We start from the raw sequence: 18885 nt of genomic DNA, 5'->3' as shown, positions 1-18885 counted from the left end.
AGAACAAGTGAAGAGGATTGGAGATGGGAGGGGCGTATGTGAGGGAGAGAGAGGCGTGAGATTTGGGGTTAGTGTTCTCCTTCCCCTCTTATTTATAGGATTAGAATAGGCTCTCAATTAATTGAGAAGATTTGGAGAATTAATTGCATGAATATTTGAAGGGGATTTGGGAAGATTTGAGGGAGGGAAATCAACTTGAATTTGGGGAGAAATAAGGAGAGATTTTCGAAAATCATAGCTAATTAATTAGCCTATCATTTTATTTGGTACTTCATGGAGTATAATAAAATAATACGGAGCAGAAAAATAATAAAATCCTCCCAAATTAATAGGAAGTAGGCGTGTGGTTTTTGGTTCCTCCCACAAGGAAAATTTCCAAATCTTTAATAAAATAAAGTAAGGTAAGATTTGCTAGGATATTCCAATTCATTCATGGAGAGAAATAAAGAAGGGATCCAAATAAATAATAAATAATTTCTCCCTCTCACAAAATTTGGAAGATTTCGAAATCTCCCTTAGTACAACAATAGGAGTCGATTTTCTCATGAAGAAATAAAGTAATTAGGCTTTGGATTTAATTGGATAATTATCCCAAGCAAATAATTAAATCCAAGATAATAGAATTCCTCTCCAACAATTAATAGTGGTAGAAAATTTCTCAACAAAAGAGTAAAGTAATTATTGATGATCCTATTTAAATCTCACTCAACCTTAGGAAGAAATAATTCACCGTAATATATTTCATCCCGCATCAATTATTTAAAAGCTACGTCATAAAATCAACGAATTTGACTCGGTCAAAACAAAATTAGGTCACCAAAGAAGTCACATAACTATTTGTCATTTAATTCGCGACCATCAAAGAAATAAAAGCAATCGTCTTAGGGTACGAAAAATTAGGGTTCAAAAAGTGGGGCGTTACATTTTAACTCTTGGGAAAAAAATGGAAATTGACGAGGGTGGTATCGTTGCCATTTTCTGAAAATGTGTGGGGGCTTTTGTAAATGATTGTAATTTTGTGGAGGTCAACGAAATATTTTGTTTTTCAATGTGACTAAGTTTACGCTTTTTGAGTATTTTCCAGCGACTTTCAGTTGTTAAGAAGAACGTTTTTTCTTAACTAAGGCATTAAATAGGTATAACGCACAAACACAAGGGTAAGTAAAAAAAACACAAAATGGCTTCGGCGATTATGAGATCTGGCCTCCGCTCAGCCCTACGCGGTGGCGCATCCACCCCTCACGTCTCACCCGCGTCCAGGCGCTCTTTCTCCGCTTCATCGCATCATGACGAAGCTGGTATGTGTTTTTCGGGTTGCGATTTTTAATTGCGTTTCTTTTTGTGTCAATGGAATCTAGGGTTTTAATTTCTATATCTGGGGGAAATGGATCTAGGGGTTCGATGGAATTTGTCCTGCTATGTTTAGATTTTCTTCTCTATTAGGTTTTGATGGTGTATGATTTGACCCCTTTGTTTTAATTGAAAGCGGTGGGCTCGATTGATTTGATCTGATTGCATTCTGTTATAATTTGTTTCGTGATGTTGAATGTAGCTGAGGCTTCGAAGTGGGAGAAGATAACATATTTGGGAATAGTGGCATGCACTGGTCTCGCTGTCTTTATCCTCTCCAAGGGCCATCCCCACCATGACGAACCTCCTGTAAGAATTTTGTTTAGATGTGTCTCAAATGCATTTGATATTCTATTTATTTTTTTTATATAGTCTAAAATGCTAAAATTGTAGACCTTGGAGAGTGTCAATGGTTCTGCTCTTATATACTTTTAACTTTTTTATTGCAGGCATATCCGTATTTGCATATCCGCAATAAGGAGTTTCCTTGGGGTGAGGGCTTCCATCTTCTTATGATTTATTTTCACAGTATCTGTTTTGTTAATGTTGTCTATCTTGTTTGGTTTTGGTGTGTGTTTACTGTTTTATGTGTATGGATATTTAAATGGTTTCCTATATGGAAATGTTTATCTTTCTGGTAGTACTTATTGGGAACGTTTTTTAGACTAATCTTCTTTTTTGATTAGAAGATATTGGAATCTATAAAGACCCGAGTATGTTGGTTGTTAGTTTGCTTAGTTATTTTTTAACGACCATGTGTTGCTGAGGGTCAATATATGGGAGAATGCTCGGAAATACCATGTTTTGCATTTCCGAAATAATTTACTTGTATTAGTGGCTCAAATCTTTTGCCAAATACTCCATATATGACAAAAACGATAATCTCTGTTAATATGACTAATGTAATAGTATTTCCAAATTTTGTTCACATAGAATGTAGTAGAGATTCAAGGTAAAAAAAGAAAGTAGTCTTGATAACTTCTTGTTGCTGGTAACTTTTCCAACTCCTAGTTATTGGAATTCAGCTATTTGTTGCTGTTGGATACTTAAATCTTTGTATTTGAAAAGATCAAGGTGCTTATTCCTATGAACTAATGAGCAAACTGCACTAAATAGATGGTGTTCTGTGTCGACATTCTTGAGGACATCCTACAAACTATACACATAGATACATTATTTAACTGAGGACATCCTACAAACTATACACATAGATACATTATTTAACTGAGGACATCCTACAAATTATACACATAGATACATTATTTAACTTTACGCATTATTGGTTTTGGACTTTTTGTGGCATAATACATTAAATAACTTCACAAATGATGGGTATAGGTGCAAAAATAAATTGTATAATGTATTTCCTTATGAGAGTAATGCAAATATGAACATTCATCAGCCTTAAAACCCTGCTTGTGGTTTTATTTTATTTCTAGATTGAAAAAGTGATCAAATTTTGTTGACATGGATTTGTGGCAATGCAGGTCCAGATGGCCTATTTGAGGTAAAGCACCATTGATTTGTTAGACTATCTAATGAGAAGGCTGTTTAAATAATAGGTGTTTTAGTTTCTTCTGCACATTGCAACTTGTACTGTTGGAATTCCACACAGTATGTTGTGTTGACAGCTAATAATTTCTCGAACTAGGAGGTTTGGAATGTGGTTTTGATGGTTTCTCCTTTATATACTGCTATTTTCCCTTAAATCACTGAAATTGAAGAATAATTGAATTGGGTTTCTTTCTGCGTCTATGCAGCTGTATTCAGATTAAAATTTCACTTGTCTGGTCTTTTGCTAAAGAAAAAAAATTTGTTGAATCCCTTAAGCAGCCTATACAGTATTCTTTCTTGAGCATTTTATCATTTGAACACATCTCTAGTAAAACTTATATGCTCTTGCAATTCATGCAATTTACCACACGCACATATTAATACAAGGGGAGGGCTATTGTCGTAAAATATATGGACTTTCCCCAAATTGTGGTTTGTCACGAACTAAAAATGAATCTCTCATAATATTCAAACTTTCAATTGTTTTTCACACTCTTGTCTCCAACTTATTATTAATGAGGATGTTTAAAATGTTTACATAGGTTAAAACATTGGTGCACAACACAATGTGGTTGGATATATACGGCAATTCGGTTAAGTACAGCATATGTGCAAAATATGAATTTGACAAAAGTCGTGTATTCAGATGTAAATACCGTTTTAATAAATTACATGATGCAAGAAAAAAATACTCGTACATTAGAATCTATGAACTATTGTCATGTTGCAATTAAAAGAAACGACCAAAGTTTCATCTATTTTGAATCAAATGGCATAGCTTAGGAAGATTGTTTGAGCATATATGGAAATGGAAACAAAGTTACTGGTGGCTATAGGTAGAAGATCACTGTTGTAGACTAAATACTCAAACCCTTCCTAGTTCCAACCGATTGAAAAGGAGTTCAAATCACATTGGATGATAGGTCGGGAGTGCAACTTACATCGGGTATGTGTGAGGTGTAACTTTGAAAAAAAAGTAGCATAAGAATAATGACACTGTCAATGTTATATTCACGAAACATTAAGAACATGAATGAGCAAAACAACTTGGATACCTCATGCTGCTTGATAAGTCTCAGCAGTATGTAATGATACAAATAGTACAAGCATTGCTTTTGCAAGATATCTAACAAAGGAAAGAGGATAAAGAATCTAAACCAACAAAAGAAGAAGCCATGTCAAGTACAAACTAACATCACATGGCAGTGGCCTCAAGCAGTGGCCTCATGGTTGTTGGATTCTCCTCCTTGTGCAAGGGTGTCAATGTTCGTATTAGCCTCTTTGTCTTCTTGAGGAAGTGTGGATGATTTGCTTTCTCCAGCAGCATCACTGCCATTGCTGTCGTTGTACGAAGTGCTACTACCACTCTCTACAGAATTGCTTTCGGTGGTGTTAGGAGTCTCATTTGAACCCACACCCTCACCCTCTTCACTTTTGTTCTCATTCTGCCCTTCACTGGTTCTCTCTTTCTTCTCATTATCACCGCTTGTTTCCTCAGCTTTCTTCTCTGTGTTCTCATTCTGCCCCATCGTTTCCTCAGCCTTGTTCTCGGTGCTCTCATTCTGGCCTGACGTTTCCTCAGTCTTGTTTTCGGTGCTCTCATTCTGGCCTGTAGTTTCCTCAGTCTTGTTCTCGGTGCTCTCATTCTGCCCTGTCGTTTCCTCAGTCTTGTTCTCGGTGCTTTCATTCTGCCCCGTTGTTTCCTCAGTCTTCTTCTCAGTGCTCACATTCTGCCCTGTTGATTCCTCAGTTTTATTTTCGGTGCTCTCATTCTGTCCTGTCGTTTCCTCAGTCATGTTCTCACCGCTCTCATTCTGCCCCGTTGTTTCCTCAGTCTTGTTCTCACTGCTCTCATTCTGCCCCGTTGTTTCCTCACTCTTATTGGTGTTCTCATTCTGTCCCTCGGCTTCTTCACTCTTTTTCTCACTGCTCTCATTCTGGCCTGTAGTTCCCTCAGTCTTGTTCTCGGTGCTCTCATTCTTCCCTGTCGTTTCCTCAGCCTTGTTCCCAGTGCTTTCATTCTGCCCCCTTGTTTCCTCACTCTTATTCTCACTGCTCTCATTCTGCCCCGTTGTTTCGTCACTCTTGTTCTCACTGCTCTCATTCTGTCCAGTTGTTTCCTCACTCTTATTCTCACTGCTCTCATTCTGCCCCGTTATTTCCTCACTCTTATTGGTGTTCTCATTCTGTCCCTCGGTTTCTTCACTCTTTTTCTCGGTGATCTCATTCTGTCCCGTGGTTTCCTCACTCTTATTATCGGTGCTCTCATTCTGCCCCGTCGTTTCCTCACTCTTATTCTCACCACTCTCGTTCTGCCCCGTTGTTTCCTCACTCTTGTTCTCACCACTCTCGTTCTGCCTCGTTGTTTCCTCACTCTTGTTCTCACTGCTCTCATTCAGTCCTGTTATTTCCTCACCCTTATTCTCACTGCTCTCATTCTGTCCCGTTGTTTCCTCACCCTTATTCTCTGTGCTCTCATTCTGCCCCGTTGTTTCTTCACCCTTATTCTCTGTGCTCTCATTCTGCCCCGTTGTTTCTTCACCCTTATTCTCTGTGCTCTCATTCTGCCCCGCAGTTTCTTCAGTTTTGTTCTCCTCCTCGCTGTTGTTCTGTTGTGTCGTATCTTCACTCTTGTCCAGACTCACATTCTCCGTAATTCCTTCAGTTGAGCTCTCATTCTCCTCCGATTTCTTTTCACTTGTAAACTCTTTTATATCCCCTTCACTACCACCATTTTCTTTCTCCTCATTACTCACACTTCCATTTTCAGAGCTGTCCCCATTTTCTTTGACATCACCTTCACCATTCTCATTCTCTTCACCTCCCTTCACTTCCTTCTCCTCACCATCGCTCCTACTATCCCCTACTCCGTCATTTCCATCACCTTCACTCTCACTCTCTCCTGCTGGCTTCTCCTTCTCCTGCCAACGGTCATCTGGCTTGTTTTCATCATCAAACTGCTCTTGTTCCTCCGACTGATCCTCTCTTGGCCTCTCGTCTTCACCATCTATCCTCGGTTGGAGATCCTTCCGCCCTAGCTTGATATTATCGGCCCCATCCTGTATCTTTCCTGAAACATCCGTGGTTTCTAGAGCCAGCTTCTTAGTGCGAGATTGCTGCACCTGGTAAAGCAACCAGATCCCAACTCCAAGAAGCAGACTTATCTGCAATACATGCTTCACTTTGATCCCTTTATTCCTCTGGTTTCTACGAGGCGATTGCTTGAACATGATCCCCACTGAACTCGAACCACACAGAGAAAAAAATCTCCAATTCGTGATGAGCTAAGACTGCAAAGCCGAAAGAAACACAAATTAAGAGTTGGATTACAAATATACGACTCAAGATCAACAAAAATTGCAAACAATAAACAGCCAATACAAAGTTAGAAACATACGTATTAACAAAATAAAACTGCAATTCCTGTATCAAAATGATCAGTTGATAGAAGAATTGTCCCAAATAAACACAACATAATGCTAAAACACCATCACATATTTGATAAAGCCATATCTTGCATCTGTTTTGCTCATTAATTCACTGTTTCATTAGATCCAAATAGATCCTATGATGATTCCAAAGAAGAGGCAGCAACAAATATAGCAAATTAAATTAGACAAAAAAATCAAACAGATCAGAAACATGTTAAATCCCCTTGTGATACAGACATCAATAGTTCCGGAAAAAAATAACTGAAAATCCAACTCAATTGGAAACCCTACAGAAGAAATCTGAGCAAAACTAAACAAACACAGACGAAAGAGTAACTTTTACGAGCGATCAAAAAGGGCAATGATGATTAGTTCTATAATTTTCCATAAACAGATCCAAAAATCACGAAATAAAAAATGGAATCTTGACAAATGGTAAAGGAAAAGAGAGAGAGAAGAAATGGCGAAACCTGAAGATCCCTGTGTTGACGATGTAAAAGGTGTGGTTTTTTGCAGCAGTGTTTATGGTAGAGCTGGAAGAAAAGGTAATGTGATGAGTAATCGATAGGTTACTTAGATAGTGTGGAAAGGAAGAGAGATTTTGTGGAGCAATCGGTGGGTGGCGAGCGAGTAAGGTCAAAGGAGATTTTCAGAAAATAAATGGGAGCAATGAGGATGCTGATTTGATGCCAGAATGCGTGAAATAGATCTCAAATCAAGTCAGCCATGTATGTGTGTGAGAGACAAGAGAGAGCTGTCCACTAGTGCCTGGATATTGATAAATCCCATGTTCTCAACCGACACTTGCAATCAAGAATTTATGAAACTTTAATTGGAAATTTTTTTAATGCACATATACTGAATATGTATTCTAGGGTATAGAACTACTTAGAGCATCCACAATGGCGGCGAGCGGACCGGCTAGCCGATTCCCGGCGCTGGCCGGTCCGCTCGCTGAACCATTGCAGCCGGTCAGCGCCAAATCGGCGAGAAAATCGGCGAACGCACGCCGATTCCCGAGCGCTGGCCGATGCGCTCGCCGATCGGCTGGCCGCCATTGCAGGCTCCCGATCGGCGAGCGATCGGCCAGCCGATTTTTTATTTTTTTTATTTAATTTTCGAAACACTATATATACGAGATTTGCACGTTTGTGGCAATTAGGGGTCCAACGCGTTTGTGGCACGTCGACTGCATTGTTGATATAATGTACTCCTGTATTATCGTGCACAACATGATTGTCGAAGATGAAGGTGTACAACTGACTAATTGGGCCAACGACGATAATGAAGCCTGTCCAAGCCGCGGCGTGGCCGCCCCCAACGTACGAAGTGGGGTACCTCACGATGAAGTCGGCCGCCTCTAAGCACATGCCGACATGCGCCAAATGGAAGCTCATATTCGACTCCAAAATGATTTAATTGAAGAGTTGTGGGCGCGGAGGACTGCACGGCGTTAGTTTTTTTTTTTAAATTATGTAATTTTTTTTAATGTGCCTTTTTTAATTTAAATAAAATTATTGCATTTTCCCGTATCTGTGTCGTAAGTTGAATTCCGTATTTTGTGTGATTGTTATTTTTATAATTTTGTTTATTGTGGCTAGCCTATGGCTAGGCTATTGCTTGTCCTGATGATGTGACAAAATGAGTTTTTAGTGCTGATAATATGACATGCGGAGTTTGTGGCTAGGCTATGGCTGGGCTATTGCCATTGTAGATGCTCTTAAGGTGGGCATTTAGATTTTGGATATGATTATTGTTCAATCCGACTTGATCAGAAAATTTGAAATTTTACAAAAAAATGGATTCAATCCGGTTTAAATTGTCTAAATAAGGCAAAATCTGAACTATAGAACTCCATTCGAACCTAAAAATCGAAAATTATAAAATTAAAATTGGAAATCTATTACAAAAAATGTAAAAATTTGAAATTCATTAACAAAATTTGAATTCTCATACCAAATACTATTACAATTATTCGTCACCAAGATTTTAGATTGTCTATAATTATATCACTCGTACGTATTAATTAGATATAATAGGTATGTGATCAAATGCAAATTCTAAGCATTGTATAAACTCTAAATTATGATCCGGATCATTAGAAAATATCAACATATGATAAAATAATAATAACAAAAAATGTCAACACAGTGTCAACTATTGAAGCTGTGTTAACATTGTATTGAAACTGTATTGACATTTTTTGTTGTTATTATTTTGTCATCTGATGACATTTTTGAACGGTCCAGATCATAGTTTAAAGTAATATTTAGAGTGTGCATTTTATTATTACCCAGATACAAATATATAATTCAGATTTTAAAATATCCAATTCAAGCATCCTAATTTTAAAATATACCCTATGATTAGTTATTTTTTTTCTTAAATAATGTATCTATTTTGTTGTTGTATAACTAAAAATAACTTAAATTTAAATAATCCAAAGGATGAGTTTCTTATCTTCTGTATTACTTGTTCTATAAATTTAAAACTGATAATTTTTAACATGATACGAATCCGCATAAAATTAATAGGTTTGAGTTAAGCTTTATTGGAGTCGTGACTTATCAGGTTGATCTGTTAAGAACCCAATAATTTTGAATTGAGTTGGGATTGGACAGATAAATAATTAAGAAATAATATTATTATTTTTAATAAAATTATGCTTTATTTTAATTCATAATATACTATAAATCAGGTTTAAATCGTGTAAACCAGGTTTAAAAATCAGCTTTAATCATGTAGTATCAGGTTTTAATCGTGTAGTATCAGATTCAGTTCGTTATCATTTAAACACATTTATATCAGGCTCATGTTGAGTGTAGGTCGTGTTCGGGTTTCAAGTAGGATGTCAATCGAGTGGGTTTCGGGTCAATCAGGTGCGGGCAAATTGAGTTGTATTTTTATCGGTTAGTGCTGATAAAACTAACATAAGAACAGTCCAATACATAATGATGAAAATTGGTTATATTTATAGGATGTAAGATATTTAATTATGATAAATTCGAGACATATGCTTTAATTCAAACATGATCCATTACTAATTTTACGATTTTTATAAATGAAATAAAACATAAACATATTTTGAGAAATTTTAAAGCACATTTAGATTTTTTTTTGAATTTGAAGTTTCTAATTTATTTCTATATTATTATCTTAAAAATTTAACATATACGTCATCCGTCCCACAAGAATATGCATTCTTTTTTTTAGTCCGTCCCACAAGAATATGCACTTTTCAATTTTGAAAACTCTTTTCACTCTAACAAGGTGAGACTCATTTTCCACTAACAATACTTTAATTACTTTTTTTTCTACCTCTCTCTTACTTTCCCAATTTTACATTAAAACCCGTGCCGAACCCAAAGTGCATATTTTTTTGGGAATGCATATTCTTTGGGGACGGAGGGAGTAATATGTATATTTAATACAAAGTAGAAAGTTATTTTTTAGTTAGTTATATTATAAAAAAATTAATGAAGTGTCAATTAGGAGTCAAACAAACATAACAATATAAATTTTATCGTGTTTTCGGGCCAACCCATTTTGTTTTCGGGTTAGTCCTAATCGGGTGCGGGCTAATCGGTTTATAATTTTATCGAGCTAGAAATTTCCAACCCTAACCATCTAAATTTGGTGACTTATTCAGGCTAGCCCATGAGTTGCGAGCTGCACTGGCATCTCTAGTTTCAAGATAGTAGGTTGAGTTCGGGTTCGGATTAACAATTTCCTTAACAAGTCGGATTTGTATTATGTTTTATTGGATTGGATTGTTTTAAAGTTGATCCGATAACGACTCAATTCGTATGATTTGCCCGCATAAATCACAAAACAAATACTCAACCAACTTTAATATATTGCTAAATTGGTTTCAAATTTTGAAAGTGAAGCAAAGTTAGTGCACTGAGCATATATAGTAAATTTGTAACCCTCATTTATTTTAGTTTTTATTTTTGGTAATGAAGATAGGAGAACGGAAAGATTTAAAATAGAGTAAATTGCCATAAATACCATGAGTATAAAGTTTAGTCAAATGTAGTAGTTAATGGCTTAATTGAGCCATTATTTATCAAGTACAGTTTCTGATACTAATTCTTAATTTATCCTGTCCAGTCCAGTCCAGTCCAGTCCAGTCCAACCCAACATCATGGACAGTCCAAATATATGTTTTAACTTTTAACAAACATAAATTGTAAGTGAAGTCAGGCCCATTATTATTGTAAATTGGATAAATAGAAACCGGGCCCATTACGCAAAGGATCAAATAAAGTGCAACGTGGCAACTTTCTGAGCGAAGGTGATATTCCCACGGGTTGGTGACGGTGACTTTAGTCCTTTATATTACATTATTTTCCTGAATAAAATAATTCTCAATTAGTAGAATCTGAGATTTCTGAGAGTTTAGGTTTAACCTCAGAGCAGCTGAAGGTTTCCCCCAAATCAAACTGCATCCGATAAGCTAGGGCAACAGCCACGATGTTCTCCAAGTTTCTCTCCACCGCCGTCCGCCGCAATTTGTTCGAGCCGGCAATCGTCCGCCGCCTCCCCAAACCATTCTCAACCGCCGCTGCCGCGGTGGAGCCTCTGGAGGAGGATTCCAGCGGAGTCACGATGAAAGGCGTGAAGATATCTGGCCGCCCCCTCTACCTCGATATGCAGGCGACTTCACCCGTCGACCCTAGGGTTCTCGACGCCATGCTCCCCTATCTGCTCTCCCGCTATGGGAACCCTCACTCCCGCACCCACCTCTACGGCTGGGAATCCGAGAAAGCCGTCGAGTCGGCGCGAGCGCAGGTGGCGACGCTGATCAACGCTTCCCCGAAGGAGATCATTTTCACCTCCGGCGCCACTGAATCCAACAACATCTCGGTCAAGGGGGTTATGCACTTCTACAAGGAGAAGAAGCGCCACGTCATCACCACCCAGACTGAGCACAAGTGCGTGTTGGATTCCTGCCGCCACCTGCAGCAGGAGGGTTTCGAAATTACTTATCTTCCGGTCAAGAGTGACGGGCTCGTCGATTTGGAGAAGCTCCGGGCTGAAATTCGCCCTGACACCGGTCTGGTCTCGGTGATGATGGTGAATAACGAGATTGGTGTGATTCAACCTATGGAGGAAATTGGGAAATTATGCAAGGAATTCAATGTGCCTTTGCATACTGATGCGGCGCAGGCTTTGGGGAAGATTCCAATTGATGTGGATAAGATGAATATTAGTTTGATGTCGTTGAGTGGGCATAAGATTTACGGCCCAAAGGGGATTGGGGCTTTGTATATGAGGAGGCGCCCTAGAATCCGTGTGGAGCCACAGATGAATGGGGGTGGACAAGAGAGGGGTATAAGGAGTGGCACAGTCCCGACGCCCTTGGTTGTTGGGTTCGGTGCTGCTTGCGAGCTGGCCATGAAGGAAATGGAATATGATGATAAGAGGATTAGGGCTCTGCAGGAGCGGATGTTGAATGCAATTAGAGGCAAATTAGAGGGTGTTGTGGTTAATGGGAGTGAGGAGAGCCGCTATCCGGGGAATCTGAACTTGTCTTTTGCCTTTGTTGAAGGGGAGAGCTTGTTGATGGGGCTGAAGGAGGTAGCTGTGTCGAGTGGTAGTGCCTGCACGAGTGCGAGTTTGGAGCCATCCTATGTGTTAAGGGCGTTGGGAGTGGATGAAGATATGGCACATACCTCGATAAGGTATGGGATCGGGAGGTTCACAACTGAGGAGGAAATTGATAGGGCCGTCGAGCTCACTGTGAGGCAGGTGGAGAAATTGAGAGAACTGAGCCCTCTGTATGAGATGTATAAGGATGGCATTGACATTAAGAGTATTCAATGGTCGCAGCACTGAGGAGTTGAGATACTATGAACTTCTCTGATAGTGATGATAATTTGTAGAAGCACATGGAGTTGCAGGCCAATCGTATGGAATGCTCACACATAACGGTCTTGCGGGATCTAGCAGGTCTTAAATCTCTGTACACATTCGACTTGGATATGTAGTTTACTCTTATGCTAAATGTGTTACTTGGCGAATTTTTGTTTTGTGGTTTACTCCATAACAGTGAACAAATAAAGTATCCTTCTATAAACGCGGTGCGTATATTTTTGTTTTGGACAGCAGTGGAGGATTAGAAAGGCTTTCTGCCTCTTGTTATTTGCTCGTTTGCATTTTTTTTCTTAGAAAATTGGTAGCTTATGAATTGCTCTCATCCAGTGGCGTGGTTGCTGCTATATTTTTAATGTGTTTAAGACTGAGATTTTGCAATGAGGTTGATAAGTTTTAGTGCTTATGATAATCTGGTTGCATGAGCATGATTGTTAAAATTTAGAACATAATATGCTTAAGGACTTAAAATCGTCATGGGAACTCCTCCTCTCCCATTTTTAAAGTTTCTACTTACTTTCATTCTCTCTAACCAGAATGCTTTACACTTCGAAGAGACTTGCAATGATTACTTCCCTAAAGGCCTAAACTTGATTGTATGTCCGTTCTCTCACTGCCTAAGCAGCATTATATTCTTAAAATTCTCTGTTTTTTATAACTGAATTCAGTATACATAACTGAATAGTTAATTGTGTCATGTACTGGGTTTAAGTTTGGATTAGTAGAACATTATTGGTTTTTTTTTGTGGTGCATATGTGCTTAATAGTCAATAGGTTTTGTTCGGATGTGTGCCCAGTCCTAAGCAGGTTAGTGTGGACCGTCAGCAGGAAAGCCTGCATTGCTAGGGTTTTACATGATCAATCAATATGTTGATTAGCATTAGGGTTGTAATTTCCTCCTCTTCTAAAAACCTGGCTTAACTCCGAATATTGGTCATTAACGATACAATAGAATTAAGTATTCCATTTTGAAATTGATTGCTAAAATTATTTGCTTTCTTCTGGGAGTAATACAAACCGGATTGGGTTTCTTGGTCTCATTCGTGTTTTGTTTTGGTGGAAAGAGAACTGCCATATACCCCAAGGATTTTGCTCTTCTTTAAGACCACCATCATTTTCTGAGGTGGCTTGATTGGTGATTCTTGATCCAAGAACCTAGGTTGTCTAGAAAATCAATGCTGTCTTCTGCTGCTTTATATTTCAATGGTCATTTTGTATATTATCCCTTAAGAGCATCAGCAATGACGCCCATCCCGGCTGACGTCCGACCGGCATGTCGGACATCCGCACGGGACATCAGCCATTATGCAAGGTCGCGACGGATACGGACATCCGCTGCGGACACAGGAGTTCCGCGGACGTCCGTAGCGACGTCCGCCATTGCGGAGACACAACGGACGTCTGTGCGAACGTCCCGATTTTTTAATATTTTATTTTTTTTATTTAAAAGTCTATATATACGGCTCGTTGAACTTCATTTCATTCGCACCACTTGTTTTAATAAGTTTCTCTCTCTCTAAATTTCTTTTATATATCCGTAATGGCTGGTAGTGGTAGTGGTGGGCATTATGAACACATGATGCGGCTGATTCATGCACGTGTGCGGGAGTCAGCGGAGAGGGAGGAACAAGCGGCCTTGGAGCCTGCGGTACCTCAACCCATCCATCGTCGATTTACAGTACCCCCAGACCACCTCGCTGCACACCGTCGGTTGTACGAGCATAACTTCGCTCCGGAGCCACGATATGGGGAGAACATGTTCCGGCGACGTTTTATGATGCATCGTCCGCTCTTTCTGCATATTGTGGGCGCTTTAGAGCGCCGATACGGGTATTTCAGGGTGCGGGAGGATGCGGTTGGTAAACCCGGCCACACGCCGATTCAGAAGTGCACTGCCGCAATCAGGCAGTTGGCATACGAAAGCGCGACCGACATGTTCGACGAGTACCTCCACATCGGCGAGACGACTGCCCGCGAGTGCCTGAAGTATTTTTGTCAGGGCGTTAGGGAGATATTCGGGGATAGGTATCTTCTGAAGCCTACACCCGAAGATTGTCAGGCTCTCCTGGATATGCACGAGAATCAGCACGGGTTTCCAGGATTGTTAGGCAGCATAGATTGTATGCACTGAGAGTGGAAGAACTGCCCCGCTGCCTGGAAATGGATGTACACTACTGGTTTCAAGGGCAAGAATCCCACGATGATCCTTGAAGCGGTAGTTGACTACCAGCTGTGGATTTGACATTCCTATTTTGGAGTAGCCGGGTCTAACAACGACATCAACGTCCTCCAGTCGTCGCCCATTTTCAACGACCAGTGCATGGGCGTTGGTCCGACCGTCAATTTTTTCGCCAACGACAACCAGCACAATATGAGCTATTATTTGGGGGATGAGATATACTCTATGTGGTCCGTCTTTGTGAAGACGATCAGATGCCCCACAGAAGAAAAGAAGGTCTATTTTGCGGGTCGTCAGAAGGCAGCGCGCAAGGATGTGGAGCAGACATTTGGTGTGCTCCAGGCTCGATGGGCGGCACTGAAGGGTTCAGCACGGCTGTGGTATGTTGACAGCATCGCCGACGTCATGTACGCATGTATTATCATGCACACCATGATTGTCGAAGATGAAGGTCCAGCAATGACTGATTGGACCAATGATGATGCTAATGCTGAGGGTCCAAGCCACGGCGTGGCCACTAGCAATGTACGCATGGGGATACCCACGACGAAGTCGATCGAATCCGTGTATTTGTCGACATGCGCCAAAAACAAGCCCATGTTTGACTCCAGAACGATATTATTGAAGAAGTATGACAGCGGAGGGGTCGTCATTGATGTAGTTTTTAATTATTGAAATGTATTTTTTTTTTATTTGGTGAAATGTACTTTTCTTTTTTTTATTTAATGGAATTTTTTTCTCTATTTGTGTCGAAATTTTAATTCCGTAAATTATTTAATTCCGGAAATTGTTTAATTTGTGAATTTGTGAATTTTTATTATTGTGGGAAGTCCGTCGGGATGTCCGTCATTGTGCAGTGGGATGTTCGTATGAGGTGGCATCCGCAGTGGGATGTCCGTATGACATGGTAGGAGGTGTTTTTGGGACATCCGCACCACTACTAATGCTCTAACTATATTTTCCTCGAATTTCAGTATGTACTTGGTAAGATGGGCAGCTAATATGATTGGGCAATACCTGTAATCCAGAAATTTGCTCATGTTTTATCACAACCTGGTTATGCCATCCGCAATGTTATCTCTTATCCGTCTCTTAACTGTCTCATCTCTTCATTATTCATGGGCTCCACTATACTTTTCACCTCATCTTTTAACTAAGAGACAACACTTGCATCCCTTCATCTCTTAACCATCTCTTAGCATCTCATCCCTTAACTATTCATTCAATTTCATTTTTTATTTTTATTTTCAGCAAATTCAATAAATAAAAACGCACTTCATTAAATAAAATAAAATAAAATTACAACTTAAAATTCTAAAAAAATAAAAAATCACATTAATAAAATCCTAAAAAAAATAAAAATACATAATTTAAAATCTTTCACTCACTCTCTTTAAATTCAAAATCTCAAAACTCAAAGAAGCAGAAGAAGATATCATCAGTTGCGACGTCTTATTCCATGGGATCAAAGCTCGAGGCAACAAAAATTCGCAGCGATAGACTTGGGGAGGTGAAGGATTTTATTTCGAATTTGGGAGAGAGCTCCGACGAACTTTTAGTCTGTGATTCCAATGATTCTTGAAAATTCAGGGTCTTTGACTTTTTTATTCAACGCATTTGCTCAAATGGATCCATGAATGGATTAAATTTGGGAGAAGAATAATGTTTTGAGATGAAGAATGTAAAGTTTTGAGTGAGAATAGAGAGTTTTTTTTATGGTGGATTAATTTGTGGGAATGATTTCATATTTATAGAAGTGATTAGGGGCTTTAAAAAATTTAAAAATTTGCAAAAAACGGCTAGTATATTTTTTGGGGTTTTTTTTTTTTTTGAATTTTTCCTGAATTTATTTTAAAAAAACATTTTTTTCTGATAAAAACGACGCCTACTCGCAGGCCGGCGAGTGGGCGTCACGGACGAACCGGAGCTCGCCACGTCGCCAACGCGCGTGGCGAGCTGTCTCGCGAGACTTCGCTCCGCGCCGAGACAAGGGACGGGCTGGGGACGAGACGGAGCCCGCAACGCTGTCTCGATACGGTCTCGTCTCTCTGAGACGAGATAGAGCCCGCAACGAGACACGTTGCGGGTGCCCTTAGAAATAAAATGAAGATTATCATTTTGAAATCGTCAGTTTTGTGGCTACTGACACCGAAACTATGGGTATGACGCGGCTATAGCCGCGTCTGGGGGCGGTGGGCGGGCGGCTATAGTGGGGAAGGTGGGCGGACAACTTTTGGGGGCTATTGGGGCGGCGGACGCGGGATAGCCGCGTTCGGGGCGAGGACGCGGCTGTTAAAATGTACAATTTTGTATTTGGAATTTGGGGGCTATTGGAGGTGTCCACTACAATGGCAGAAATAGAATTTTGGGGCTGTGGACAATAAAATTGGGGCTATGGACAAAAACTGGGGTGGGGCTATTGGGCGTGTCCGCATTATAGTGGATACCCTAGCCATTCAATGGAATCATTAAATATATGTGATGTATGAGTGATAGTGTTGAGGTACAGATGCCAGTCACAGATCACCTAATGGGATGTTCGTGGTATTCTGTATGCGATTAGCAAGCAATTTCTAATTTCCATCATCTGTACATGATGATATACTGGTGATATATGTATTATTGAAATGTTGAGTGGTTTCTCGAATAGAGATCAACAATGGAACTAGTTTCTCCGACGATAAAATGAATTGTTATGGAATACTGTCTACATCACACTCAAAATGTCCATCTTTCTCTTTCATTTTGTTCCACCTAAGATGGTCTATTTCTATATTTGTAAATAAATCTATCTTCTCTCTTTAATAAAATATTCAACGGAGTACTATTTTTTTCTCTTTGAAGAGTAGTACTTTTTTTTTCTCCTCTACTTAACCTAACAATTCTATCTAAAGTTTTGTGCCACTTAAGAATGTGGATATCTTCGATGGGACACATCGGAGGGAGTATGTAATATGATGTGCTGCTTTATACAGCCCAATGAATGTGCATTGGACCATTTATATTCCTGATTCCTTTAATCCTTTTTTTTTCTATTCACTATCAAACCATGGAGTTTTTACACACTGTCTATCGATTGATAATACTGCTAGAAATCTTTTGTTCTCATTAATCTACATAGAAGTTGATAATTATGGGGCTGATAGATATGATGATAACTCTAGATAGAGGAGCATATGATTCCGAGGATAGGCGATGGGATGGGATGGGATGGGGATTCTGATTCCTGATGTGTAACTGCACTTTTGGTACAGTTATGCTCTTTTTTTAGAGGGATTGTGAAATTTCAATTGGATCTGCCATTCCCCATTCAAATATTTTTTGGGAATCAACTCCACTTTGGCTGTTTGCTTTGGAAACATTCTCTTCACTTTTGATTTCAGCAGGTTTATCGACTAAGACATCCCAATATAAATATAAATACTAGTAAATGTATTAATAATTCGAGTCTCGAATAATGGGTATTTTCTTGTGAGTGAGAAAGAGATGTATGAAAAGAAATTTGATGGTAAGGGCAAACGAATGACGTTTGGTTGTGGAGATGTCTTGTTCTTGAATCCTGATTTTAATAGGTTGTCACCGCAGCTTTTCATGATCCATCTTCTTTCTGTCTCAATTTCTCTGCCCTTACGTCTCACTTACTTTTTTTTTATTTATTACAGATAACCATTTCCATCATTTTTTAATATCATTGTTTAGTTTTAGTAGAAATTATAAGACAAAAGTATTATTGGCTTTCAACTCTACTTAATACTAATAAAACATGGAGTAGTATACTCAAGCATTGGATTTAAACTTTTGTGTCACATTCTCTTCAAGGATCCATAACGGTTCAATATTCTCGCCACGCCATAACTCTCTGTCATGTCATCATTCCCTTTATTTTATGCCGCAGACCATAGTGCGCCCTATCCTTATCGCTCACATTAATTGCATTATTCATTGTTTTAATTGTAAAATTGAAATATGAGTAGGCAATAACAATATATAACATGAAATTACTTCATTAAAAATAAAAAAATTATAAACTAGTTTAAGAAGAGAATTTTCATCCGGCGTTTTATTCTTTTTTTCTAGGAGAAAATAAATGTAAGAGATAAATGTATCGAATGAAGTAGGTGTTGTGAATGTGAATTTATAGAATTTGGGATTTTCAACATCGTGAATGGGAGCGCGCAATGGGTGGGCTCTCCCGCCCGTCGCCCCACCCAACATGGGTCACCATGCCCATCCCACGTCTCTGGTTGTCTGCCCGCAACGGATTGGGTGCCTCCCGCACAACATCGCGGCTCCCCCTCTAGTCACCCGCATGGATCCTCTTAGTCATTAGGTTCCATTTGTTTGAAGAGACATGACATGATTATGTTTTCTAGCTTCTTTGTGAAAATTTTCATTTTTTAACTAAGCCATGTTCTGAAAAAATTAGTTTCTTCATAACATGTTCAAATTTCATACTAGTACTAAAGCAACACAGAGAGTAGAAACATTGAAAAG

The 18885-nt window shown here is 39.2% G+C and overlaps 3 protein-coding genes across 3 annotated transcripts; 2 read left to right on the top strand and 1 right to left on the bottom strand.

Moving 5' to 3' along the window:
• The first annotated feature begins 1138 nt into the window (after positions 1 to 1138).
• Positions 1139 to 3093, top strand: LOC121777887 (cytochrome c oxidase subunit 6a, mitochondrial-like). Its single transcript, XM_042175226.1, has 4 exons — positions 1139 to 1298; positions 1553 to 1659; positions 1800 to 1842; positions 2838 to 3093. The coding sequence occupies exons 1-4, from the start codon at positions 1178 to 1180 to the stop codon at positions 2870 to 2872; spliced, it is 306 nt and encodes a 101-aa protein (XP_042031160.1). The 5' UTR covers positions 1139 to 1177; the 3' UTR covers positions 2873 to 3093.
• An 845-nt stretch (positions 3094 to 3938) lies between these two features.
• On the bottom strand, positions 3939 to 7118 carry LOC121777299 (uncharacterized protein DDB_G0290685-like). Its single transcript, XM_042174500.1, has 2 exons — positions 6806 to 7118; positions 3939 to 6194 (listed from the first exon to the last, which is right to left on the bottom strand). The coding sequence occupies exon 2, from the start codon at positions 6132 to 6134 to the stop codon at positions 4116 to 4118; it is 2019 nt and encodes a 672-aa protein (XP_042030434.1). The 5' UTR covers positions 6135 to 6194; positions 6806 to 7118; the 3' UTR covers positions 3939 to 4115.
• A 3601-nt stretch (positions 7119 to 10719) lies between these two features.
• On the top strand, positions 10720 to 12417 carry LOC121777279 (cysteine desulfurase, mitochondrial-like). The gene has a single exon (XM_042174473.1). The coding sequence runs from the start codon at positions 10812 to 10814 to the stop codon at positions 12174 to 12176; it is 1365 nt and encodes a 454-aa protein (XP_042030407.1). The 5' UTR covers positions 10720 to 10811; the 3' UTR covers positions 12177 to 12417.
• Positions 12418 to 18885: the final 6468 nt, after the last annotated feature.

The sequence above is a fragment of the Salvia splendens genome, chromosome 18 (assembly GCF_004379255.2).
Source record: "Salvia splendens isolate huo1 chromosome 18, SspV2, whole genome shotgun sequence".
Taxonomy (NCBI): domain Eukaryota; kingdom Viridiplantae; phylum Streptophyta; class Magnoliopsida; order Lamiales; family Lamiaceae; genus Salvia; species Salvia splendens.
The sequence above is the reverse complement of the archived record's forward strand: the minus strand, read 5'-3'. Positions and strand labels throughout refer to the sequence as shown.